The 27,921-nt window shown below is 41.4% G+C and overlaps 1 protein-coding gene across 4 annotated transcripts in view; it reads left to right on the plus strand.

Moving 5' to 3' along the window:
• LOC120895818 (GTP-binding protein Di-Ras1) overlaps positions 1–22,738 on the plus strand; it is a 41,914-nt gene extending 19,176 nt beyond the window's left edge. For all 4 annotated transcript variants that reach the window (XM_040299480.1, XM_040299479.1, XM_040299478.1 and 1 more), the window contains exons 3-7: positions 4,148–4,703; positions 4,824–5,101; positions 21,192–21,352; positions 21,580–21,736; positions 21,833–22,738. In XM_040299480.1, coding sequence (XP_040155414.1) covers positions 4,533–4,703; positions 4,824–5,101; positions 21,192–21,352; positions 21,580–21,736; positions 21,833–21,914 — 849 coding nt within the window. In that variant the 5' untranslated portion in view covers positions 4,148–4,532 and the 3' untranslated portion in view covers positions 21,915–22,738. The remainder of the gene's footprint in view (positions 1–4,147; positions 4,704–4,823; positions 5,102–21,191; positions 21,353–21,579; positions 21,737–21,832) is intronic.
• The last annotated feature ends 5,183 nt before the right edge of the window (positions 22,739–27,921 follow it).

Raw genomic sequence — 27,921 nt, forward strand, 5'->3', positions numbered from 1 at the left:
GCGCATCTGCTGACAGATGTCATCGAAACCGCATTTCCCTCTCGAGCTCTTACAGCGTCCGACGATTTCTATTAATTACGGACCGCTTTCGGGCAGTTTGGTCGCGAAACAACGCATCCCAAACGTCCTGAAGGAATAAACTTCTTCGCCCGAAGATAACGCGCACAAGGACAATTCCGTGCGGTACGTTATGGATGTGATGCGATACGCTCCCGGTGCCATAGCTAACCATTTGTGTGACATGATTTCACATTTGTCGCAAGGTCTCACCACCAACAATGCCGTATTGGAGCCGTGTCCTGGAGATGGTCCGATTTCGATCCTTATCTAACGAGCCTAATCTGTGGCACAACTTGCCAACCGAGCCGGTACCCTCGTGCCCCTGTCGGCTGTCCCAAATAGCACCGTCATTCTTGGAATAATTTTCCCACGAGAGCACTTCGGTGAAGCGGAAAATCATTGGTCGATATGTGCGGTCTGCATGCCAGCTGACCCTGTGGTATGCCCAATATATATATTTGCCTAATGAGAAAGACCCTTCGCATCCCGACGCTTCGTGCCTCTGTTGGTTTGTATGTGTGTGTGTGTGTGTGTGTGTGTTTGTGTACGCACGTACGTTCCTGCACGATGGAAGGTACATTGGGAAACACGTCCAAACCGGCCCCAAAAGAGCAAATGGGCGCTTTGTGACAGGTGAAAGTCGATACGAGGTTATGCGTGTGGTAATATGTTGGTGACCGCAAACACTACCCACCAGCGTACCATCATCAAAAGTGGTTTTTGGACATTTTTTTGACTTTTTTGCTGTTGTTTGTGGATAGTCATTGACTGTATTGCGGGCAACAGAAACACTACTGGAATTAGGAATTTTGCTCTGTTTGCTAACACTTTGCTGCTGCAGTGGTACGTGCAGTTTCTCGCTAACCGGACTGTTGGTGTAGCCCATTCTAAAAGCATTGGCAACTCATTAATTTCTCTACAGTAAGCTCTATTTATGCCCATCGGTAATCGAGACTTTACGCTGCGCCGGGATACAACTGGATGGCCGGAGAAAGCTGCGGTTGTTTTAACCGGTCATTAGCGAACATTGCGGTCGCTTGCATTTCAGTGAATTAAATGGTAAATGGTGAATCGATTCAACCGGTGGTATGATGATCATGGCGAATGGGGTGGTGAAAATGCAAAAATGTGTCACTAATGAGGCTGGATATACGTTATGGGCGGGCGCGAAGCTTTTGTCAGTAGTAGAGATGTAGAAAGAAAGAGAGAACGAGAGAGAGTGTTTTGCGGATGTGTAATTTTACTTCTAGTTATTAAGCAAAGGTGTTACATGGTAGAGTTGGGTGTTTTCACTTCAAAACAAAAACGTGCATCACACACTTAACATCTGTTTCATGACGTATTTACTCTTTATTCGTTATAATGATGTATCGCGACTAAAAGACTTCACATTCGTTAGTGCAGATGCGATTTGCTATCGTTGATGTCGTTACTTTGTTTAAGATATAAAATATATATTTTTTATGGAGCATTTTCCTTATTTGATTGTCTTGAACCGCCAACATAAAATGCTGTGGATACTTGTTCAAAACGATTCTTCCAGTGCATGCGTGGTTAAATTAGTCAACTTGTAAGGCATTGTTACGTGTGATTTTAATGACTAGTAACTTACATGTTGAAGTATTGTATAACAATTTACCTGGTTCGAGACGTATGCTTAATATGAAATTATTGAATTTTATTAGGATCAAATTATTTATTGCATTAAAAACAGACAAGCTATGTATGTCTCCTCTACAGAAATACATCCATCATAAGGAACGGTCCAGGAAACATATCCTTTTTATTTCACGGCTCGCTCTTGAACCTATAAGAATAGATAATGGATAATTATACCGTATGCTAGCAAATAATTATTTTGAACTACATAACTTGCTATGTCAGAAAGTCCTACAATTCCTTTTAGTATGTTTCTCGTTAGGATAAGCGTCAGAAATCTCTTTTCCTTTAAGTTTGTTTTTATTGCCCAGATCGAGTAAGTAGAGAGATCCTACACCCATTGCCTTTCGTGAAAGGACTCGTTCTTTCCTACTACTTGCTCTTTGAATTCTCTTATTTGTTGTGCTATCAAATATTGTTCCACGAATCTCTACAAACAGACCGTATCTATTTTAGCTTTTTTTGCTGGTCTTTGTCCGTGATATTGCTCCTCAATACCTCGCTATTGATCCTCTTTTTTTGTCTTCAAGTTGTATGCTATCTCCCATTAACTACGCTTCTAATCAATCCACATAGTAGAATATATCTCAGGGCGATTAATCATGTACTAGGTTATGTACTTGACTTTATTATTAATTACATAACAATTGTATGTTCTATGAAATGCTTCAGCTCATCATCAAATAAATTTAGTAGATCTCGCCTTGGATGCTCTTTACTACCATTTTCTCCTCATCTCCTCTTTTCCTATTCGTTTTTTATTATTCCAGTGTCCATTTCCTATACTTGTACCGCTTCCGTGGAGCTTAATTAGTTCTCGAGTAGATGTTGTGTTATGAAATCTGAAAAAGATCTAAATAAGAAATTAAAAATGAGATGAACAAACATGATTAGAAAAAAGTATTCAGAAAAAAAACTAATTTACCGAACTAGCTCTTTCCAACATCAATCATCTTAATAATTGACACAGGCCTTTATGGCTAGTGATGGAGACGCCTAGTCTTTTTTACTATAATGCTCACATAAAAAATGCCATAACTGCTAAGGTGGTGCAAAGTGCAAATGAACGCAGGTTATAAATGTATAGATTCTATGATTTCTGTATCGATGATGTTTTAAATTTTTATCATATAGATTCGAAGATATTCTATATTAACCCATTCAGTGTTTTGCCCGAGTGGGACCCGGGCTGTGCTTTTGTTCTCCGTTTCGATTCAATCATAGCATGAGGGGAGGGAGAATAAAACAATGATAACGACACATTTTGGCCATCATCTTTTGTGTAAAGCAACGGTTTGCAGTATGGGCCAAGATTGTTTTCTTTTTATTAACTTTTTGCCATTATTTCATTTTCAAAATTTCAAAAATCGTGGTACTGACAAAGGGTTAGAAATAATATGTTTTTTTTTTTAATAATTTTTCCCAAACAACAAACAAAAATTGACAGTCGCACAGTTGTCAACTCGTTAGACTTAACAGCATTACAAACAGCCGTCAGTAGTTCAAGCCCCCAATGGACCGTGCCTCCTTGCGCAGGACTGACTATTCTTAGATGGGTAATCAATTAGTCACTGAAAGCCAAGCCATCTACTGGTATAGGTAGGATTTAACCAACACGGTTGTTGTGCCGACGAAGAAGAAGAAAAAAATTGAATTTTGGATAAGTTATTCCACTGTACCGCTTTATAAGTTTGCATATTATGTAAAATGTTTTAATAGCTTATAACTAATAATAGTTTGTATTTCATGTATAACAATCCTTAAACACGGCCGTCGGCGATGTCTGGGCCGCGAGCCAAATGCGGTGCGCCGTTAAATTCGGCCCTTTCGCTCAAAATTTTGTCGACCGCTGCTGTAGCACAATATTTTATAATATGTGTTGGTGCGTAAATAAGCGTTAGAAATCCTTCTTTAGTTTTATTAGCTAGAAAATAACATAGTAGTTCAAGAATTTCAGAGGCATATCTGTTTTACAAGAAGTCAGCAATACCTCATCAACTAAAAGAATGCAATCAGGTGTAAGGTTCGATGTTTAGTTGAAGTTATGTGACTGATTTTCTTTCAGTTTCTTATCTTTTACCTCTCTATATTTTATACCGTGCATGATTTTTTTTCCACTGAACCCACAGTATTAATGCATACGTCCAAGGTAGAAGTTGCATAACGAAACAAAGTAAAACCAATGCCCGGATTAAGGATGGTAACCTACATTGTAGGGAATTGTAGCTCCACCTAAACACGCAAGAAAAAATATAAAATGCTACAATCGCTCTACACAACCGATACAAGTGAAATTTATTTCCTGTGCATTGCAACATCGACAGACCATATTTTGTATCGGAAGTGCTGGTAAAGAAATCCAATTTAAAAATATGCTAACCGAATGTGTTTTTTCCCTCTCTCTTCCCTTGCTTCTCATTTATTGCAGATCGAAATTTCGTGCTCGCGTGAACGATGAAGCCAAAAACGAAAGCGCACCACTGCTAGCTAGTTCCCGTTCGCATATTTCATCCGCTGACATAGTGCCAGTCACCAGCCTGAGCTCGGAACAAGCAAGGACACCACTCAGCATAAGACAATTCATTTCCGCGTGCTGCGTGTGTGAGTGTGTGTCGATCGAGGAAGCGGGCAGATATTATTCCCCGTTCTTCCCCGTTTTAAGACGACGTACTGCGTGTCATTGCAGCTGGGAGCTTCCCGTCTTTTGCCCGCTCCTTGCACGCTGCAACTCGCACCTTCCGCGGCAACATTTCGCCCCCACCAGTAAACGCTAGCGGTAGAGCAGTACTGTTCCACACGGCACACAGGGTTAAATGAAAATGTCAGACTTTGAGCGAATAAGGCTAGTGATTCTAGGTGGAGCCGGCGTCGGCAAAAGCTGCATCATAAAACGGTTCCTATTCAAAACGTACTCCGACAAGTACCGGCCAACGGTGGAGGATCTGTACAACCGGGAGTACGATCTCGGCTCAGTTACGCTTAAGGTAAGTGGGAGGGTAGGCAGGCACTGAGGGATAACGATTTACACAGTGTCTCGCCCGTCAACATGTGTTCTATCAAACGTTTAAAATTGGAAACTTCTTGCTGGCCGCCATTGCACACAGGTCGACATCCTTGATACGTCCGGCGAGATGCAGTTTCCGGCCATGAGGCGGCTCTCGATTGCGACGGCCCACGCGTTCCTGCTCGTGTATGCGACCACGTCCGAGGCCAGCCTGGGCTGCGTGAAGCAGTGCTTCGAGGAGATACGCGAGCAGCGGGCCGACTTCCAGGACATTCCCATGGTAATCGTGGGCAACAAGTACGACCTGACCGCGTCACACCGTGAGGTTCGCATCGAGGACGTCTCCGAGTGGGTTTTCTGCGAGCTGCCGAAGCTAAAGTAAGTAACACAGATTTGGGAGCGCTCTAGGGATGGGTGTTTGGGATGGGGGAGAAGGGGACTGTTTTGTTCGGAAAACAATTTCTGCTGAAAATTTCATGCAGCCGTGCATATCGCTCTGTCACATGAGCGTATAATTGCCATCATGTTGGTTGCTGCGGCGTGCTCGTAGTATTCATAAACGTGTGCTGCTGAAGAAGTAAGACATTCACTCAACTAGAACTTGATGAAGATGCAAAAAGCACTCGTGTCGGAAGTTTAGAAGCCCTTCAAGTGAAGAGTGAATATTTCAAAGCAACTCAACAGACGTGTGGAAAGTTTCGTCGACATGATGAAACCTCCATTCATTCCGTACTGGGAAGACGTTTTGATCACGAATTTGAATCACGATCATGAAAGTGTCGATGCAACTGGGGTTAGTTTGTACAATTTCAAGATTATGTGGTTGTATCTGTGGCTGAAACAACGGCTTAAATAGTAATAAAATATTGCTACTAAAATTACAACATACAAAACCCGATCGCGTGAGACCGCACATGCAATGTGGAAAAATACCACAGTCATCACGAACCCCACCTTAGCTGCAACCAACACGCACATCCATTAATTAATGTTGATTGTTCGAGGCCAAAATAATGGTCACCATTGTAACGTATGCTGCCAGCCGAAACACACTTTCCATTAATTTTTGTTGTTGCCCTTTTGGCGGAGCTTTTTTACTGTTTTTTTTTTTTACAACAACGAGATTGAATTTTCCCAGGGTGCTGCAATTCTTCTCACAGCAGGTATATCAAATTGAAATTAATTTGTCCTCGCACAACAAACATGCCGCCACGCCACCTGCCCGTGGATGCAATAACTCCACTTATTAGCGACAGCAGCAGCAACAGCCGGATAAAACACCAAAAAGTAGCATTGTTTGTCAGAATATTGCACTCGACCCATTCAGCCTTTCACACGCCCATCCCGGGCGGCGGACAATTTGCTGACATTTTCAGGCGTTTTCATTTGACGCTGGTGGGATTATCCATTTAAGCTATGGGGGTGGTAGTGATGGTGCCGGCGTGTGGAGCGATGGAAATTCAATTCAAAGCCAATATTGACCATCGCATACCGCAGGACGCGGGACGGCGGGGGCTTGGTATGGCATCGATGAAAAGACTTGCTGCGTTGCATAATTCCATTCCGGGCTGGGAGTATTTGGCACTGCTGAAAGTGTTTGAATAAAGCGTTGTTTGTCGGTGCAAGCGATTGGCAGAAATTATGCAGTTCTGAGCTCGGGCGTTTGTTCCGCTGCACTCTGCTCCGCCCCGGTTGAATTGGGACCACCGATCGCTCTTTCTGTGATAAATGAACTAGTTCTAATGGGGTGTTCGCACGTTAGTGTGGGCGCCAAAGGCAAATGTACCGAGAGGTGGTGAAGCACATGTTCGCTTTCCCATCAGCATTTAAGCGCCAGCGCACAGACAAACCGGCAGCGCTCAAATGCATAATCCGGCACCTGTCCTATAATCGGGCCAGAATATCGAAATTAATTGCACGATAGGTTGTATCGGTGTTGTACCTGAATTGCAATTCTACGTGCATCTGAATGTGTATGCATGTGTGGGTGTTTTTCATGTTTTGGATAATGAGTTTCCTGATAATTGAAAAAGTTTCACGAAATTGTTTGTATTTGTAATTGTTGAGTGTATGAAGAAGAAAGAACTTAGTTTATATTCATTCCATACACAACAGTACAACCTGACCGTGTGCGCAGAAGCTCAGAACCGGTTTGACGTTTATTAAAATTAATCATCGACCTGAAAAGTGAATTGAAACCGGTGCGCACACGAAAATAAGGTTATTATTTATCTGAATACATCCACAAGTTAGTGTTGTTATTAGTTCAACGTGACAAGGTCGGACAGTGCATCGAATTTATTCAGTGTAATAATTATTTTTGCGAACAGAGTTGCAGTGTTATTTGAATGGCTAAGAAAACACAATCAATACTGTGAGCCAAGATAATGTGAACCGGTTCAATTGAAAATAAAAATTCCTTTTTATTGTTTAATATGAATTCCTCCAAACATTTATGAAGCATTGACGAACCACACAACATAATTGAGGAAGCTTTAATGCTTTCATTTTGGTATTTTTTGTTTGTAATTTCAGCCAGTCTCTGTCTCTTTTTTTACAAACATTATGGGTAATAAACCTATTCCAATACCTTTTTGCCATGAATATCTTTTAAATATTGGGTACTGAAAAAATCCTAAAACACTACTTCTGACAAATTGCTGTCCAAACAGCAGTAAATAATAGCATGAATAAATAAGAAACTGATGTTAAGAACTTTAAATTTCGTGAAGATGGAGTTTTTTCTCATCGAAAAATCATCGCTGCCATCGCGAAACAACTATTCATTTTTAGCCAATGCCAAAGAATCCACCACAGGATGTTCTACTTTGAAAGCTTTTAAAGTCCTGCACAATGCACGCCTTTCTAGCACGAGTATCAAATGACAATGATGGAAAATTAAATGAAATAGTTGTCAAGTCACGTTCGCTAAGCACTTTGCGTTAGGCAGCAGCGTGATAGTAAGACGACAGTAGATTTGATTTCACCAACTTCGTCGATGTTCCGTACAGTCATCCGGGTGTCGGCAACGCTCGTTTCACTTGTAAATTGTTCACAAGCTATCGTGGTTTGAGTGATGGATCATGCATACAGCATCGGATATCCTCTCTCTGTTCACGGAAGCGCGCCACACGATTGACACGGCTGACATTGTACACATCTTGCTCGAACGATGGCGCACCGTAGCGGGCCATAGTTCGCAAAGGTCACGAATCGAAAACTGATTCCTGAACATGACGAATGCTACACGCTCTCCTGGTTCATGGATCATTTATTACGCCGATAGTGCCGAACGCGACAGGGCTGTGCAAAGATGGGCCCAATAATCGTCAGCATAAGCACGGTTTCGTAATCCCGATCCATTTTCGGGATGGTCCAATGCGTAGACGCTACTTTGGCATCATGGCACAAAACAAAAGACCTCCCACTCCCACTCTGCATGTAGGTGAAGGATTGTGAATCGTTTGATGCGCGGAAAGATATATCGTGACTTTTTTCCGGCTTCCCTTGTTTGAAGTTGGTGGCGCAATCTTGCCACTGCCGCTGGATAACAAAAGCGACGGAATGGCATCGAGATTTTCGACAGATGGCTCGTACCCTCGGGACTACCCATGGACTACGACCCGGCACGAGGCGTCCCGTGGATAAAAATTCGGCACTCGCGGTATGCGTGTATGTTGAATAAATATATCTTCAACCGAAATCGCACTCTTCGCATGCCGCCATCGCTCTGTTTGTTAGGCCAAGGCAAAGCAACCACTTGTCATGTTTTGTGGCACGGTCGGCTGTCAAGTGGTCGGCGCCACAGAGCACGTACTGAGTAGGCTTACCAAAACGAGGGCTGTGAAAATTGACAGAGCAGTGGTAACGTGACTAAAGCCAATTGTGTGGGATAAATCTTAATTCAATCTTTTCGCCTCGCGCAGTCTTTAACAACCACTGATGGTGAATTCGTGAAAAGAGATCGTGTAGCGGCTACAGATTTTTACAGTGCGGGATTCGTTTGTGCCTTTGGTTCTACTTCATAAACTTTTTTACGTCTTCACACGCACTTCTCCTCCTAACCATTTTGGTCTTACATAAAACATTGCACAAATTGACTCGTTCACAGCTTTTCACTACGGCCACACATTTATTTAACTCGTAACAAGTGGTACAGGCAATGCAAGTAATACTCATACTCATACTTTAATGGTTCGTAAATACATTGGAATTCAAAAAAGCTTTTTCCACGCTAGGCATCGAAACTGGCTTGAACAACAGAAGCAACCACCAGGGACAAAGCAGCGAAATAGTACATACACACATATTGGAGGAAAAACAAGCGCCAATTATGGCATTTTCTGCAAACATAAAGAGCTTTTATTTTACATTATGCCATTATGCTGCAACTGGTGGAGGTTAAAGCGAAGCTTAAAAAAGAAGACTTCTATGGAAGAGAAGTTGTTCGTTTTGCAATCATCCACACACAGTTAAACTGATAATAATGTTTGAAAAGCAAATAAGGAACAAAAAAAAGAAAATGCAGAACAAAACTGCTGGCAAAGGGTAATTGGACCGAAACGAAACGAATTATACAACCACAAGAATGAATGAACCTTTATTGCCTGTACAGACTGTACAGGCAAACCCGAGCCCGGGATAATGTATTCCACACTGTCTCGCTCGATAAGTTTTCTGCGGAATGGAACGGTCTCTTTGGCTTTAGCACATTCCACATAGCTCTACGATGTTTTACGATCGTGAACGCAAGATTAAATTTTCGTCATATGAGGGGATTATAACTGTTGAATATATTCGCTAGGTTAGGGGAAATATATTAAAATTATGTGTGCAATAACGGCTCAAACAATATACGAGAACTGGTTTTAAAAACAAGTATAGTCTTGTGAAAAAATATAAAAAATACATCGAGGATGTCATACAGAAGTTTATTTTCAACTAAAACTTGCTTTTTACAGGTTTCATTTCATTTCATTTCTTTTCATTTATTAATTTCAATATGTCTGCCTCTGGGGTTGAACATATAATTGCTTAAAACCTAGTTGGCCCTATTGGTACTAAACTAACTGTAACTTAACTAAACTAAGGGGAAATAGAAAAGGATGTAACAGAAAGGCAATCCATAGTGAAAGGAAAAATAAGCAGCGGATAAGAAGAAAATATTTAAAACAAAAAAGAAATTAAGAATAAAAGAGACATAATTAGAAAGAATAACAAAGAGCCGGAACATAAAATTAGAAATTAAAATCGCGGTAATGTTCATTGAATTGACGCAAACAAATTAGCCACGGGTCGTTAATGCCAAACGCTGTATTGCGGAAAGGTTGAAATAGCAGTCCGATTCCTCTGCTCTTGAAATAGCAGTCCGATTTCTTAAACACCTGGAAGGAACATACCAACTAAGTTGGGAAAGCAAGTCTGCAGCATTTACAGGTGTCCCCCGAGATACGACTGTATTTGGGACCGAAAACATGTCCCAAAGCAAGGCGTAAGTCGAAAAAGTCGTATGTCGAATATCTATGAATATAAAGTTTATAACCGAAATTGAAGAGTTGGAATTTATGATATCGTGTATTTTTTTAAAATAATGTTCGATAATGTAATAATTATATTTTAAAACCGCACGCAATATAGATATTCAAGATAGGGTAGTTGTGGAATCTTTGGAAATGTATGTATAACGGTTATCAGCCCAGATATTCAAAAAAATACATAAATTTCTTGTCAATGACAACTTTTAACTGTCAAAATCAAAATCGTCGTATCTGCGAATCGTCGTAACTCAAGGGGGTCGTAACTCGGGGGACGCCTGTATATTTCCTCGTAACAAATTGCTGATAAATGACATACATACTTTAGTTCGTCTAGATTCGAGGGTGTCGAGGTTGAATAATATGCAACGATCACTGTATGACGGTAATGTGGTGGTGGAATTTCCAAAGAGGCGACGATATAAGCACCTAGTGAAGCGCTTTTGCACGCCTTCGAGTTTATTATTCCAACCTGCCCTGTTAGTACAGAAGACAACAGAAGCATACTCAACAACAGGGTGCACTAGGGAACAATACAATGCCTTAAGGCACCTCAAATTGGTGAAGCCCGAAGTCATGCGAAAAATAAGGCCAAGGTTAGAATAAGCTTTACCGATGACCAATTCAAGATGACTATCGAATGATAGCCTTTCGTCTAACATAACACCTAAATCGCGAACACGTGACACCCTGTTGATAATAGGGTTTTTTTTTATTCAGTAGGGACGGCTTTGCCGTATTGCTTAATTCATAATAGTGTTATTAAGAACATAATTGTGAATAAGAGGGGAATGACGACGACAAAAAGATATGACGCTACATTTACTAGGACAGAGCTCTAAAAAGTTTGACGCACACCAGGAAGAGAGGGAGTTAAGAAGAGATTGGAGTGCGCTGCAATCATCCTCTTGCATCACTGGAACAAATACTTTAATGTCAGGTTAATTCAGATAGGCACTATAGGAATGAACTTTGACTCATAAATTATGTTAAAAATTGTAAAATGTAAAATTACGTGGCTGGACGGAAACTGGACGTACGGGTGGTCTAATAGCGTAGTAACCGCTTAAATAAGGCATAAGGTCGGTTAAAGTAATGATTCAATTTGATAAATGGGCCATCAATACACACGTTTGGCTAAAAAATATGCATTAAAATAGTGCAATAACAACTCAAACGCATAAAACACTAAAAAAGTCGTTTAACAGTAATGATCTTACATCTCCCACCCTTATAATTCGTTCTTCTGGAATGAATTGAATTGATTGTTCGGAGTGATAGTTTGGATCATCGCAGGATGATGTTCTGTGAACCCATGTTTGCTGCGATATCACCGTTATATTACTAGCTGTGTCGAGCTGTGTAGATTGTAGATGTAGTGTAGATTGACTGTAATACCATTGATGGAATGTTGTAGGAATTAATTTTCTTGGGTGTTGAGTGATGTGAATCACAATGTAGACGCCTCTGGAATGCAATTTTCCTTGTTCGCTTGATGATGATTATTGTGTTAATTTCTCCTTATTTGTTATCTCCTCCTCCTGGGCGGATTTTTTTTTTTGGGAAATATTCACAGTAGCCTTCTGTGTAACCAATACGATTGCATTTTCTACATTGGTGTGTTGAGTATTGGCAATCTCGAACAAAGTGCATTTGACCGCAGACCTACGCAGACATACAAGCCAAACACTTGAAATGATCAGTCTTCATATTGTTTAACTCAGAATCTTCACAAATTCGCTTCACTGGTACCGCGTAACTTATAATGTCATCTGCCTCGGTTTTGAGGAGCTGAAGACTCTGCAATCTGAAAATGTTCGTTAATGTCTTCATATTTTTCTTAAATGTTAGCTATTTCAGAAAGTTTGGGAGGATGTAATTTGGTTTTGTGCTTGTGCATCCAACTTCCTCAGCAAAAGCCAAACCTTAGCGAAATCTTTGAGATCCTTCGCATCCGATTCGAAAAAATCTTCGTATCGTCGAAACCATTTTGGAAATTTTCCTCCGTTCCTGAGTAATTTATAAGTCGTTGAGAGCCAAGTCCATTAGTGGCAAAGGTAAACTATGACCAACAACGGATGTTGCGCCAAAGAAGTAGTAGAAGAATGATTTCAGGCGTTTAAGACATTTCGTCATATCTTAAACGCTTAAAAATCAAAGATTTGTTCATGTACAATACATATTTTCTAATTCTAAACGATTAACGCGGACAAAGAATATAAACATATTTTATTAACAAGTGAGGTTACACCTTGTGTTAAGAAACGGACGTAGCTTAACTTTCCGAAACTTTCAGAAATTGCTTGTCAATAAATATAACACATGGGATTATTTTCAATTTTCCGAATAAAATTGATGTGTATTATGTTTGTTCGTATTGTTTCCCAACATCCTTAAAAAAATTCACCTATGAAGTACGATATCAAAAGGCAATATAGTAGCAGTCACACCTGACCTATATCTCAGCAGTCTCAAAACTGACGACATTGATGTAAATCGTAAATGATCCCGAACACTGCCTTTTTGGAAATGTTTATTTTTTCTGTTTATTTCAACACGCGCAACGGATTATTTTAAAGTCGAACCATATACTCTTATTTAAGCTGTGTACGTAGAAAGCAAAAGTATATGATGCACAGTGAAAACGCAAAGTCGCACAAGTGATCTCGAATCTCGACAGCGCCGCTGTAAAGCCGTACTTTTGTGAAGTACAACACGGCACGACGTATATGAAACGATTGTAGTTTTGCTTCAAGTATTGTTGTGGGGATAACAATAACCAGCGTTGTGCTGTGTTTACCATCAGTGAAAACTACTTCCAACTGATAATGCGAGCAACGGTGATGATGGCGTGTTTGGGGCGAACACCAATCACTCCCCCAGACTACCAGCTCTCCTTGGTTGACTATTGTACCAGCGTGTAATGTGCAAAATTTCAATCAATACTACATGCCACAATCCTTCCTGCTTCCCTTGGTTGGTCATCATGCTGCCGGTGCAAACTTTCGCCAACCAACGATGTGCTACGCTTGGTAGAGAAACTTGTCCTGCCAACTGCTGATGCTGGCAGGTTCATCAATGTCCTTCCAGTGCAGACGATGCGCCACGCAACACGCCACACACATACACACACGTACAGACGCAGTTAGATAGAGATAAAAAGTGCTACCGAGAGTACGAGAAGCAAAACATAATCGGTTGCTTAACGGGTTTCAATTGTTTCTTCGTCTGCGTTCCCGGATAATGGTGCGTTCGTAGGAGAGCGAGAGAGAAGGGGAGAAAGGGAAGGTTGTGTTTCCGGAACTGGAGCGGAAAGCTCAGTGTAATGGTCTAATCGCATCCGTTTTGGGGTGGGAAGGAGTTTTGCACATTTTTGCACTGTTCTGATGCTACTGCGTTGTGGTGCCAGAGCCTGTTCGTTTTCTTGTTGAAACATGCAGAATATGCGCCTGCAGGATGCAACACCGAGCGTGACAGTGCCGGGGAGCCGAGCTACGAGAGAGAGAGAGAAAGAGAAAAAAATCACCACCACTCTGCTGATTTGATGCACCGTAACACGGAAGGGTGCTTCACAACCGAGGTCTGGCAAACAAAGCAAAAAAATAAATACACAATCTGAAAACACCTGAAGAGAAAGTAACCAATTCACGAACGGTGGAACTAATCTAATTTTAATTGCACACACTCAGGCGCCCGGCCGGGGTTAGCAAGCGTGTTGGTGAAGCCGTTCTGGTTGTGGAAAATTGAAATCTACTTTCATCCGGTAAGCACCGAATGACATGGTTAGATCGCATTTGTTCCGCTTGCAGTGGTCTCGTTGGTCGTGATGGAAGGTCAGTAGCTAGAGATATGAAAAAACTGTAATGGTAGTTCTGTCTGGTTTTTGTTTTGCTGGTACACGCAGTGTTGCGAGCATCAAATTTGAGCACGTTGAAAAACCATAATAACCAAGGCTAATTTGCTTTCTACACTCCCGCCAAGATATGACACTTTGTTGCGGAGCGCAACCTGTTTTGTAGCCTGTTTTTTTGCCAAATATTCACACGATCTGGCAAACAGATATCTAAACTTTTGTGCCGGTTTAAACTAGTGAGGTTAAATCTTCCATCTGCATGTCGGCAAGCGTTTAATTGCGAACCGTACTTCCATGTGCCGTACCCAAACTGCCGTCGAGGGCAACAAATATTCATAACGCAACCCACAAAACTCAAAAATGGAAAACAGCTCCCAGTTTTGTTTTTGTATTTTTTTTTGTGTTTGGGAGCTAAATGCGTGGCAGAAGCGTTAGCATGAACGCCGCACCACCACTCAAATCGAGTATAATGCTAGCAGGGCGGTCGTCACTCTTCTTGGGGTCGAGCTGGGTCTGCGTGCCAAGCAAAGTCTTCACCAGCTTGGCAGCTGGCATGTAAAAATGCGATATGTTATTTTGCATGCGCCTTCGAAACGGTTCGGAACGGTTGGCAGGGATAAAGATTGACGTAGAGAAAATCTGAACAGTGTCTAGCGCTATTGAAATAAAAAAGAAAAGAAAAAAACATTGCAAACATGTGAAGAGCTACCGTCGAGGATGATAGCACAGTTGGGGAGTAGATATGGTAAAATGAAATGCGCGTGTGCTATTGCCTTCTCCACTGAAGTACGGTGCATTAATTACAATTTTTCGCCCAAGCTAATATCCTCTAAATATTAAACTGCTTTTTCGAACTGCACACACACACACACACACACACACACCGAGACTCGAATTGAAGGGTTCGCTCGAACGGTTGTGAAACAGCTTGGATTTGGTTATGCTAAACAAACAACGCCTACAAAGCAGAGTACGGCAAACCTGAACCAGGCAGTATCAATTTAAATTGATTATTTTAATCAGCATTTTAAAACACGTTGCGTAAAGCGGCGATGAGTTGCGTAATCGTTTCGCAGAAAGCTAGAGAGCTTTCACCCTGCCCGCACACACACACACAAACATACACACAGACACACAAACCTGCATAAAACCAATACCAAAACTCTCATCCTCGTCAGAGTCGGTGTCCCTTCGAGAGGAGTTAAACTAGCAAATTTCCCCATATTGCTCTATTTCACCAATTCCCTTTACAACGCCAGCCCCGGGGGGACCACTTCGAGCGATGGTTTTGTATGCTGCCCAATCTGGGTCGCTAGCAGAAAGCGGCGCTGAAGAGCAGGTGAAAATTGGACGGTCACCGTCGTCTCGCACTCTTCTCCATTGCTTCTTGGCACCGTTGCCGTGTCTTTCACACGTCCAAGGTGTGCACAATGAGCGCCACAGCTTAATGACGGGACGAGCACAGGAAAAGGTCAACCGTTTGATTGTGTGATTGAGGTTGCCTGGTTGGCTGTGTGCTAGTCAGTGCTGGTGCCCTTACGGTCACCATACGGCTAATTGAATATGGAGCGGAAGGGCACTTGGTGCCAACAGAGCGGGTTCGTAGGATATAGCGAACCGAAGAAACCATCTTATCATGGTCGAATGTGATTGGCTATCGCATGGGCAAGGAGGCAAAGTGGAACGGGGAAAGTCATTTGTTCGATGGTGTGAGATGGGTAAGAACGATAAGCCACATTCCAGCGAATGCATCGATTTATTTCCCGCACGAGAGATCATCACCGTTTCTTGTGTGGTGCTTTAGCTTGGAACAGATTTATGTTTCTTTCCATCATCTTCTCCCTCTCAGGTGGGTAAGGTAAATGAACCCGATCATTTCAAAGCCGATGAACATATTGAAGGTTCAAACTGCTCGCCACTAACGTTAAAAAAACACATAGATGACGTAAGCAGCGCAATCCTTCCTTTGATCTATTTTTAATTTCTTTATTTTATTTTACTTTTTGCTTCACAACCATAAGGATGATTGGTGGTAGAAAAAAAGGGCAAGCTGTGTTTGGTGCACTTCGGTGGAGAGCTGTTTCATGTCCCTTCCCGCCTGCAAGTGCATCTGTTTGTGACAACTTCCGTAGGAGGTTTAACGTAAGTGGTCCTGCAGAGAATGGTAGAGAAAAGAAAAATCTTAATTAATTGGGAATTTGTGTACCAGTTAGAGAACGGTCAATTTGGCCATTTTTTACCTTTATTTTTTTAGAATGACCTTTACTGAACGAACGCAGAATCGTTGCAAATTGGTTGGAATAACGTTTTCTATCCAAACTGTTTTCCGGAATTGGTGACGCTGGTTTTTTGTATTTTTTTTTTAAATAATTTTTTCAATCATTCATCATTTGTAGTGTGCGTAACACAAGTCATACAGGGTTTTCCAAGTCAATTTCCTCTTACGAGTTTCCAAATCAATCTTTTGAAAAACATCTTGCATGCGGTGAATGATGATGTGCACATTCGGAAGTGACTTGGAAAACCCTGTTAGACTTTTTCTAATAAAAACATAATTCGAAGCAAGCCCGTTGTTTCGCAATGAAAATAGATTTTTGTCACTGAATGTTTAAAATTTCTATCATTACAGATAAACAGGCCAAGCGTGTTATCCCTCAAATTTGATTAACGATGTTATGGTAAATAAAAGCGAAAATCATCTAATCGTCCTTTGGTTTACAAGTTTATAAATAGAAGGGATGGAAAAAAAATCTCGCTTTGGCTGGTTATTTGATTCTCTATATTCGACGGATTTCTGTCATTCGTTTATTATTTTAAGTTTATAAGTACTAGGCGTCTCCATTGTCGGGAATGGTGGGACATTATTATGATTTTTTTTCTTGGTACTATTTCGGTATTGGAATGTAGATAAAAAAGGATGTGTGTTTGTTTTTTTTCTTATTTTATATTGTAAGATTCTGTGGTCCAATTAATAGTCCACCATTGGATTGGATTACTATTGGAGGACTCTCTGAATGAAGATCGATCTGCTCCAACCTCGCAGGAGTTATCGAATCGGCCAGTCCCATATCACATACAAAATGCATATGACAAGGTCACTCGAACTTTAATTCAATAACGAGCATATTCGCCATCTGTGAACTGTTATTCACTGTAACGATTTGCTGAACAATTGTAAAATAAACCAACCCAAGCGAACATAAATAATAATAATAATGTCTTTCAAAGCTTTTATGGCCGGTGCTGGGACGGCCTTAACTGACAGCGAGTTGTTGATGTTCGAACGATTTCAAACATCTATAACTTTGCATATTGATAGGTGCTATCAGAGTCCGCTAGATGGCGTAAAGGGCTCTAATCGTCGAAAATGGATCGTTGAAAAGAGAGGACACTCGAAGAGAAGCAACCAACCAGCTCTCCAAAAAGGGGACAAATCGCGGCTAGGGTCAGAAAGGGTCAAATCGATTTGAGTGCGCGCAAAACATAAAACAGATTCATTCGCAAAGGAAAAGCCAAGATGTTTGTAAAGTGCAGAATATAGAAACAAATCTCGCAACCAAAAATTTGGTTTTCGTGTTTAAAATCTAAATATTAGCCCTTTGCAAAAGTGATCGTCGCAACAGTCGGCGATGACTCCGTTTTGGCATAGGAATGGAATGGTTCCTGGCAATGGAACGGCCAAAAGCAGCCATGGGGTTTCAGGTATTTTATCGGCTTTAAATATATCGTTCCATATGTCCAAGTGCAAGCCTTTTTTAACTAAACCTCAACTCATAACCTAACTCAACTTTCAATTCTTGATGGAAATGTCTGTAATATCGATTTTTATACTACTTGTCTAGCTGCTCCAGCCTCCAAGGCCAGGACTTATTTATTTCTACTCGAAACCCCTCTTCACATTTTCTGCTCACTGTTTAGACTGGCCAACACAGACAGGTTGTAGTGACACAACGTGTAACCGCTTCTTAAGACGCGTTACGCATAGCAAAAACATACATAGCAACGCAGTGCGTGTAACGTGTAGCACTCACTCACTCACTAACACTAATAATAGCAAACGATTACACTACTACTATTAGATATTAGATTAGAATTATATTTTATGTTCAAAATAAAATTTTAATTCGAGTGTGTACACCCGAAAGTATACTATTGTACACCCGAAAGTAGTGAAAGCAGCTAGAATAACCCCATAAGGTAATCAGCACCAGGGCTCAAATCGATGCTTTGGCTAGTCTCTACATATGGAAGATTTTTACAGAAGCCATAATGGTCCCAAGTAGCGTAGACTCGTTTTAGTTCATGACTCTTTTTGTAGTGGTAATTGTAAATTGACTGATTTATTATTGCTTATTAAACTTACTGATCATTCTTCTCCTTTCATACGACAACCATAGGGATCAAGGACTACCTTATCTTCTAATAATCCTACCTTTTAAGTGAATTTTTTGGACTAAACGAATGAATAATTGCTAATATTGTTCCATGTTTTTTTTATGCAAACATTTATATTTTAACTTCATTTAGAACTATAAAATTTGCTTCAACATAATGCATAATGCATTTTATAATTTTTTTTTGGTGAAAAATAATAATAAAATAATGTTAATACAACATATACACGGCCAATAATTGGACAACAAAATTTCCTTCTTATTGATTTTAGGCTTGGCATATCGGCCTGACACAGGTTTATAAAAATTAGTTATTTCTGTTAGTTGTATCTTAGTTGTACCGGATAAACTGGTGTGAAACGCAAAGCTATCGAAAAAAAAACAACCGAGCGAGTACTATTTTTGGAATATGGCTAACTTGTGATATAGCACTCATAATACAATGGCTCATTAAAAATCCATTATTACATGAGCATAGTGAACAGTAATAATTGGAGGATTAAAGTTTTTTTTAAATAGAAAAACGCCATGGGAATTAATTAGACCGTTTTCTCATAATGAAACAAAAAGTTTACAATTTGTTCGGGGAATTAATCCTTCTTTATTCATTTTTTTTATTCTCGTCGCGTTATTTATGCATTTTCCTTAAATAACTGAATTCCTGGTCATATCAATCTACGAGATGGGGTTATAGTTTTACTTGATCTACTTTTTTTAAATAAGACATTTATTTGTATGGTACCTCAAAGCTATTTAGCTATGCATTTTCCCGAGCACACGTATCCATTGTTCCAATAATATACTGCTAATTTTAATTCCTTTGAGCAAAGAGCAAAAGTGAAACCCCATTCCTTGGACAGCCAATCTTGTCTTACATTTTGATTGCCTTTTTATTCAAAGCTGCCTCCGTGATGCTCCAAAATAACACTAACAAACAAACTTCATCCCACCATTGGCGTCTCGTTACAAAAGCTGCCGTATGTTACACCATCCCTGCTCAAGCTTATTGCTATCGTTCCGGATGTATGCATTTCGCGTTTTATTGCTTGCAGCCCTTAATCAAGCACGTGCTAGCTTTTTAATGTGCTTTCCTTTTCGCTCGAGATGATTAGCGCAAATGGATACTGCTTGTATGCCGCAGCGAGAACCGCTCAACCGGAAACCGTTCCATGCGAAACGAATGAAACTGGCACACACACACACACACACACACTGATTAAAAACTTTGCTCCGGTAATAATTCCGAAAGGTTGTCTACGGTCGCGCGCCCTGCCGTTCGTATGAATTAATCAAAAGCCTCTTGGCCAAAGGGGGTCCTTCCGGGTTCAATCGTCGTTAAAAAGAAGGTAGCGAAACGCCGCCCTACTCCACTCGGCAGCAATTACTGTGACAGTTCAGTGCGGGCATACCGAAAACATGGAGCGTACACACAAAAAAGTGGCCCGATTACATCGTCTTTATGAAATGCTGGGGGGAAGGTGCTTTTTTATTAGCCAGTTGCTCGAGTGCTCTCAGTTCAATGGGCTCCAACGATTCCATGGGCGATTCCATGCGGCCACCGCTACCGAGACCGGTCAATGGCACTGCTCCAATGCTCTCACGGTGGTGTTGATCCGTGGAAATGGTCACCATCACTTCGCTGCACCAGCCGCGCGCGAGGAGAATGGGATAAATTTGAAATTAATTTTATCACCGGGAACGGGAAAGAACGGACCGTTTCGAACCGGCCAGCAGGAATCGGCCTGTGTTTGTATCCGTGTTTTTGGAGTGTGTGTGTGTGTAGGCATATGCCCGTGTGCTAGGTAGCACCCATCACAAACCGGCCACCTGCTGAGGGAATTGTTGCATTGATTGGCGCTTGTTGGCGGCGGAGGGAACGGGGAAGCATGATCATAAAAATCGATCGACTCGGGTGGTTTTTTTATGCCACTCTGTCACCAACACGTGGAAATCCGGATTGTGCCGTAATGCGCTTTGCTTCTTTTTTTTGCTCCTGCCTGGTGAGTGCCAGGTGGAACCTCCATCACCTGTGTGGACGATTTTGGCGGGGCGAACACAAAGCCGGAAGAAACTTTATGGCCTAAAACGCCAAACAACCCGCCCCCTCGCAATCCCATCCAGTTTTGCTTCCGTGTTGTCGGATCGCTTCGTTGGGGATGAAGGCTTTGAACGTTTATTTTCATTTTTTATTTTGCTTTTTCCCGCTCGTTTTTTACCTTTTATTCTTGCAACCAACACTCGCCCACCTTCCCCCTCCCCCACCTCGCTCGACCACTTTTTTTACGATGTGCTTCTGGCTCATTTGGTATGAAGCAATTTTGTGATCAAATGTTTGACCAAAGCCCGGCCGGTGTGATAGGAAAATTGTGCTCTCCGGGGGGGTGGGAAATAGCGGACACCAGAGCGGGTTTAAATACGTGAATTAAGAGCTTAGGTGGCACACTGCATACTCTCCTCCCTTTCGCTCCGATCACCCCGAGAAGCCAATCGATCGGTTCGGGAGGATTTTCGCTGCAAAACCAAACCATTCTCGCAAGCTCTTCAGCGCCCCCATTGGACAATGGCAGCCTCCGAAGCGTTTGTTGTTTCCTAATTGCTTTTGACAGGATTTTCACATCGAAACATTGCCCTTTTTGTACCTGTTTCTCATATTCTCTCTTTTTTATTGCCTTTTTTACTTTCACCAGGGTAAAGGTGCTCGAGTGCTCCGCGAAGGATGATTACAATATAATGGAAATATTTCGCACGTTTGTCACGCTGTCCCGCATACTGCCGGTGAACGGTAGCGCCGAGTCCGGTTCCGGCTTGAAGCGGCGCTCGTCAGCCTACGTCAGTGCCAGCAGTAAAGGTAGGTGCGGACAGCATCGCAGCACTGTTTATACAGCACGCCACCTGTTCATTATGAGCTTCCCCCCTCCCTCTGGCAGCGTTCTCATTATGTGCACAGTTTTATGCAACGAACGAAACGCCGTGCCGGGCATAGCTTAATTAACCACTTGATGTACCTGTTTTCTTTGTGCTCTTTTCTTCCTATCGTGGTTCCCATTTGCTCGATGTATGGTTCGCGACGCACAGCAAAGTCCAGAATCGGCAGTCCGTCCATAGGTGGTTGTGAAAAGCCAAAGGATTCGTCATCGTACCTGGCGGCATCCACGTCCGAAGGCACGAGCAGCGGTGGGCTCGGTGGCGCCGTCGGTGGTGCTGCCGAGGTGAAGTCGAAGCCCCGGTCAAGGTAAGTGGGTGTCGCTGCATCGGGAGCTACTTAGATGATTGCTACACCACCACCCTTCCGATGGGCCTTCCTCTTCTTACTCTTCCCCTTTTGCAGGTCGCTCATCCGAAGATCGTCCCGCAAGACGAAGCAACAAATACAGAACGCGTCCGGCGCCGAAGACTGCAACATTCAATGAATTCGCTGGTGCTTCGTCGGCGGTGAACTGATATGGGGAGTCGGTCGGGGGTGCTGATGCCGTTGCTCGGCACGGCTGTTAAACAGGGCTGTTAAACTTCTTGGTGAAATAGAGGAACCCCACACAACCTCCCTCCCCCCTGCAGCGAACGTTAGCGCGATATGCGTATGTGCGTGTGTCATGTATGTGTAACCGAACACAACACAACCATTGCAAATGGCGCATGTTTTCTTGTTATTGTTATGGGTAGCGTTTGGTGCAAGCGTAGTGCAAGGGTTAGTTGAACCCATAATCCCCCCCCTCCCCTCGTCGGTAGTACTAGATGAAACGTCCTCCCATCTCCCTTACCCCTCAACAGTTTGGAGTAACGATTGTGTTCCATGTGGCACGACCGAAGCGAACGGTGAAAAAATTATATTAATTGAATGAAATTGCGTCTTTGGCGCTCTTCCGCTGCCTCTCCACCGTTCCGGAATGAGAAGAGTATGGGTGTTGTGATTGATGAGTAGTGAGGGATGGGAAGGGGGGCAACATGGCCCAACACGACCACAAAAAGACCCCGTCGAAGTAACTAACACCTCTGCATGGGGAAGAATAAGGTAGAAGTAGCCAGCGTTTATAGTAGCATGTTTTTTGGACAATTGTTGACGTAAGCGTATAGAGGCGCTAACAAGAACACACTATTGATGAATGCACCCAGCAGGCAATAGGAAGGGGATATGATTGGCAGTGGTATTGGTTCAGCAGGAGCTGCAGTTACTAGTGGCAGGGAAGAGAGGACCCGGATGATGGTACTTTTGTGGAAGGCCTGTTTCTGGAATTACCATTTACAGGGTTTTCCATTCCAATTAACAACTGTCCACAGTCAACTAGCAATCCTCTATTTGAAAAACACGATTGTCTACCACTTACAAACAAGTCAAGCCGTTTTTGGTACACTGTCCATTTCAATTTCACAATTGTCGTCTTCGAAAACACACGTCAGATGCGGCACGGGTTGTTTTGGTTTTGGCTGGAACGTGTATCACTTGATGCTAGGACAGCTGAGCGAAATGGACATGCTAGGCATTTTATGTATACTTTAATCTTTCAACACAATGCAGAAATTTTGACATTTATCGGTGCTTTTACTTGTAGCCAGTGAAAAAAAAATTACAACGTCCCAAAATAACCTAAAAACTGTAACGATCCAAGAATAACTAAAACCAAATGATAAAACTGTTTAACATGTCCAAATTGCTCAGCTTTCCCATGTTCTGATATTCAATCAAGACCTGTTTACAACATGGTTCAATTCTTACAGACAAGTGATACACGTTCCAGCCAAACCCGTACCGCATCTGACGTGTGTTTTCGAAGACGACAATTGTGAAATTGAAATGGACAGTGTACCAAAAACGGCTTGACTTGTTTGTAAGTGGTAGACAATCGTGTTTTTCAAATAGAGGATTGCTAGTTGACTGTGGACAGTTGTTAATTGGAATGGAAAACCCTGTATGGGAGAGGCAGACGATTCATGGGCACAAAAGGGAAGACAGAGGAAGAAAGAAGAAAACCCCGCAGAACAAAAGTATTTTGGGAGCTAGAACCAATCGCGATGGGCCTTTGGCAAACGATCGACTACAGAAATGGTAGACTCGGCTAGACTTTAGTATGATCGAACAAAATAAAAAAAGGAACAGGCTTGGCGGGCAAACGAACGAACTGTATCGTATGTGTGTAAAACCCAATGTTTGTAAAAAGCAATAATTTTCCCGTAGTGTTTGACACCGTTCATTGACCGTTTTGGGAAGAAGGCAGACGTAGATGGCAATGGTGCATGAAGTTTTATATAACCTTAAGAAACTATAACCGCGACACAATGTCAACGTATCGAATGCTACCAAATCGATCACACATTGAACAGAGTATCGCAGCTGCTGATCGACGGCTCAACGTGCTCGGTGGTGGTGGAAGAAACGTGGACGGTGTAGTAGAGATGTGCATTAAAAACAGTGAGGTAACATTGCGGTATTGCAAAACAAAAAATTCACCTTTTCGAACGAAACTTAACCGATCCAGCAATCTACTACCTACAAATAGCAATGGTAAATTATTTAAAAAAAATCTTTTTCTTGGCATACGCAACACGGTAAATGGAAGGAGAGAACATACAAATATTCACTACTTACAATGGTACAACAACGTACATGATGATCTCAGCACAACAAATGTACCCTCAGTGTAGTTTACAGGATTTCCCAAGGAGTTGCGTTACGTTTCCCAAATTTCTTTGAATCATTATTTCACGAATTATTGTCTATTGCCTACTTCATTTTGAATCAGTTCCACGAATTGTTGACCGTTTCCATAATCTATGTTGAGATACTGTCAAACGCTGGTGAGTTCAATTCTTTAAAAAAGGGAATGTCAATCACTTGTGAAACTGATTCAAAACGGATGCAGACAGTGGTCAATAAACGGGAGATAAATTTAAAAATAAATTAGGGAAACATAAAAAATGGAAAATAACTGGAAGAAACATATAGGAATCCCTGCATTATTTAAGCTAGGTAACTTATTCTTACTCCATAAATCACTTACGCCATCTAACACCGAAAGCTTTGCCATAGTTTTGTTTTTGTTCAACTTCGTTCGGTTCATCACTGGTGAGCTTATACTGCTGGCAGAATTTTTCAATGTATTTCATACATTTCATCGCCATTTGCTGCTGCTGATGCTTCAAACGTTTCCACTTATATGCTAGAATAAAGATAGATTGTAATATTAGTCCATACGAGCTGAGCTTATCCATTAATGGACATTAACTTCTAGTATCATCTGTAACGCGTGCTGGAGAATTTAAAATCACTTTAAACTACCACTTGTTGGATCTATTCACATCTTACCTTCTTTCTTGGTCACTTTCCGTCTTCTTATTTTGTTTCATAAATTCCTAGAAAATTGCACTACGTTTTCTTGAGAAATAAATAGTTCGATTAAAATATGTCTTCAGGAACCATCCATAACTTACGTAACGCTTATAAGGAAAAGTGACATGACCGAAACATAATTGCACTATAGTATTAATTATCGCAAAAACATTCATTTGATACTGGTTACTAATAGATAGGTCCTGGTAGCTAATGTCCTTTGCTAGTTACTTTACTTACAATTATGCGAAGGCCAGAAGTCAATGTATTGAATAATTTAGTTACAGTAACTAGTTGATCACTGCAACGTAACTTGTTTATTTGTGTTACTTTTGTTCACATCTCTTCCATGCTATTGTTTCGGTGGAGACCATCCATCTGAGTTTAGTTCACTATTGTTTTTAGCTTTGCTATGAAGGTATGCGGAATTCGACCAAAATATAAATCGCTAATTTCTGGTAAAGAACTAACAGAACTCACCAGCCAAGGATGCTGGTTTTAGAAATAAGTTGCAGTTGCAATATTAAATGATCATGCAATGCAAAGAAAGAAAAGAATAGCACTTAAATAAAACCTTAAGTATTTATTCATATTTTTCTTTATAATTCATAAGGTCATTATATTTTAGCGTTACGTAGTCTGTAGGTGGTCCCTAATTTATGCAATATTAGTACAATATTGATTTTTTAATTATCATTATGAACTAGCTGTTCTTTTAGACGAAAAGGTCGCTAGTTGCTGCTGCGTGCACGTTTACTTTACTGGCAGCGCAATATCCCTAAAAACCCATACACCCTCAAAAATATGCTAGGAAAATTATTACGCAATTTGTAACGCTACATGAGATAACTAAATGCAAATCTTTACGCTAAATGAGAGACAGAGTGAGAAGTGGAACGCAATGCAAGACATCTAGGCGCATCATGTCTAGAAGGTAGCTGCCGGGACACGCGATATAGTCATTGGTTTTGCGCCGAGCAACGGAACCATATGAAGGAGTAATTAGAAATTAGAGCAAAACCAAAACCTTAATCTTACATTTGTACGCCATAGGGACACAAGGAAGAGCTTTTCTTGCTGAGGAAAACATAAAGATACAAAGTGAATCGAGCATCTGTGGAACCACAATTTTGTGTGGTTTGCATCTTGCTAACGTTTTAATAATGATGATAATTATAGAAATTGAATTCAAGCGAATATAGCATCACAAAGGGTTTTTTTTTTCGCAAATTGTACCAAAGTTTTGAGCAAATGTGCTGTGCCGAATGCTGAAGATAAGGGAACATAACTCACACTGTGGACGCACTTGGACGGGTGTATTTTCGTGGAGGCGGTTCCGAATTGCCCCCTGGGGTGGAGGGGAAAGAGGGATGTGTATTTGCTCAGTTCCACTAGAGGAGCAATGTTAATTTAACCTCGTCATGGTAGAAAGTGAGCGAAGAAAACGCACAACAATGGCACACTGTGTATATGGGCATCACATATCGTCGTTACATCACGTTATTGTTCGAACGTTGGGACAGTTCGTTTCTTGCCCGTGTGTGTAGGACGGGGTTTTTTGCTGATCCGGACGAGAGACAGACTGTTGTTTAGGTGGAATTAGCTGAACGTTACTACAATTGCAATTTGCATTGAATGTGATTTAATAATACAAATAAAACAAAGTTCGTTCGTTGCATAGACGGCCCCCTTAATAGATGTAACAAATCTCACCTAGAAGTACTAGGTCTCTCCAGTATCCGTTTCCTTATCCAGAGAACCAAAATCAGACAGAAACAACCCCGTAACCCTGTGTACCCTGTGTGTGACCGATTGGCTTTTCTTGAGTCTTGAACCATTACCGAACAACTCAGTTCAGTTATCGAACCAACTTACAAAACTAGACTTATAGTAATCTACGATATCCAGAGTTTGCATCATATATATATGACTCTCTGTACCGGTAAATGTCTGAATGTTGTGTCAAAAACAAAACAAAACAAAAAACGGATGGTGTAACTGATTTTGTGGTTTGCTACAACTTCTTCTTGTTCAGATATAACTTGCTCTAGTCTCTGACGCGGCACGTAGAACAGCATGTTGCCGGGTCGGCGTACATAGGATAACTTTTTACCGATTACCTAAACCAGCAGGCTGACGGACATTCAATCCGGCTGAATTGTTATCACTGTTCTGATAACTAGCACGATTCCAATCGATGCATTCGATGCTGAGCATTGCCGCTTTCGTTTGGTAAATTGACTGCGCTCTTCGTTTTCAGCCCAAGAAACAATTTAAAAAAAAAAGTAGAATTATTTAAACAACACGAAATTGTGGTCAGAGAATGAAACCTGCGAGACGTGAGTACCAATTTGCGAATAGCTTAATGTGTAAGATTGAAGAAACCATGAAACAAACCGTTACTTATGAGATATCAAAATAAGATGATCAAAACAAGAAGGAAAGTGAAGATGTTTACAAAGCGATTGCGACAACGTTGCAGCAGATGAGCGGTCGCAGCCAACCAATGCATTTGTAATAAGATAAGAAGGTAACACATATTTCTTACTAATAAACTGTTTCGATTATCCTTTCCTTATACAAGCAATCTTGTTTTAGTGTTGTAACGTTTTGTAACTGCAAATACAGAAAGAAAGAAAATCGCCAGTTGGAATCGGGGGTGATTAGTGGTGGGAGGTCAGATTCGGACCTATCCGATTTCGATTCCGTGTTTGGAATCAATTCCGATGCCGGAGTCGATTTCGGAGCCGATTGGACTCGACTCCGGAGTCAATTCCACAGAGTTGAATCTGAAATCGGAATCGGCTCCGGAGTCGGAGTCGCAATTTGCTCAGGAAACGGAATCGGAGTTGACTCTAGAATTCGAATTAGCTCCGGAATGAGAATCAGAATTGAAATAAGAAGTTTCAGAAGCGAAATCAGTCCGGGAATCTCCATGAGAATGGATCGTTTACTAGTGAATTTAGATTATTAGCCGATTCCGAATCCAGAACCGATTCCGACTTCAAAATCAATTTCAATTCCGGAGCTGTTTCGGGAGCTGATTTTGATTCCAGGGCCGATTTCGAGATCGACCTACTAGCGGGAATCGATTC

The sequence above is a fragment of the Anopheles arabiensis genome, chromosome 2 (genome assembly GCF_016920715.1).
Source record: "Anopheles arabiensis isolate DONGOLA chromosome 2, AaraD3, whole genome shotgun sequence".
In the NCBI taxonomy this organism is placed as follows: Eukaryota; Metazoa; Arthropoda; class Insecta; order Diptera; family Culicidae; genus Anopheles; species Anopheles arabiensis.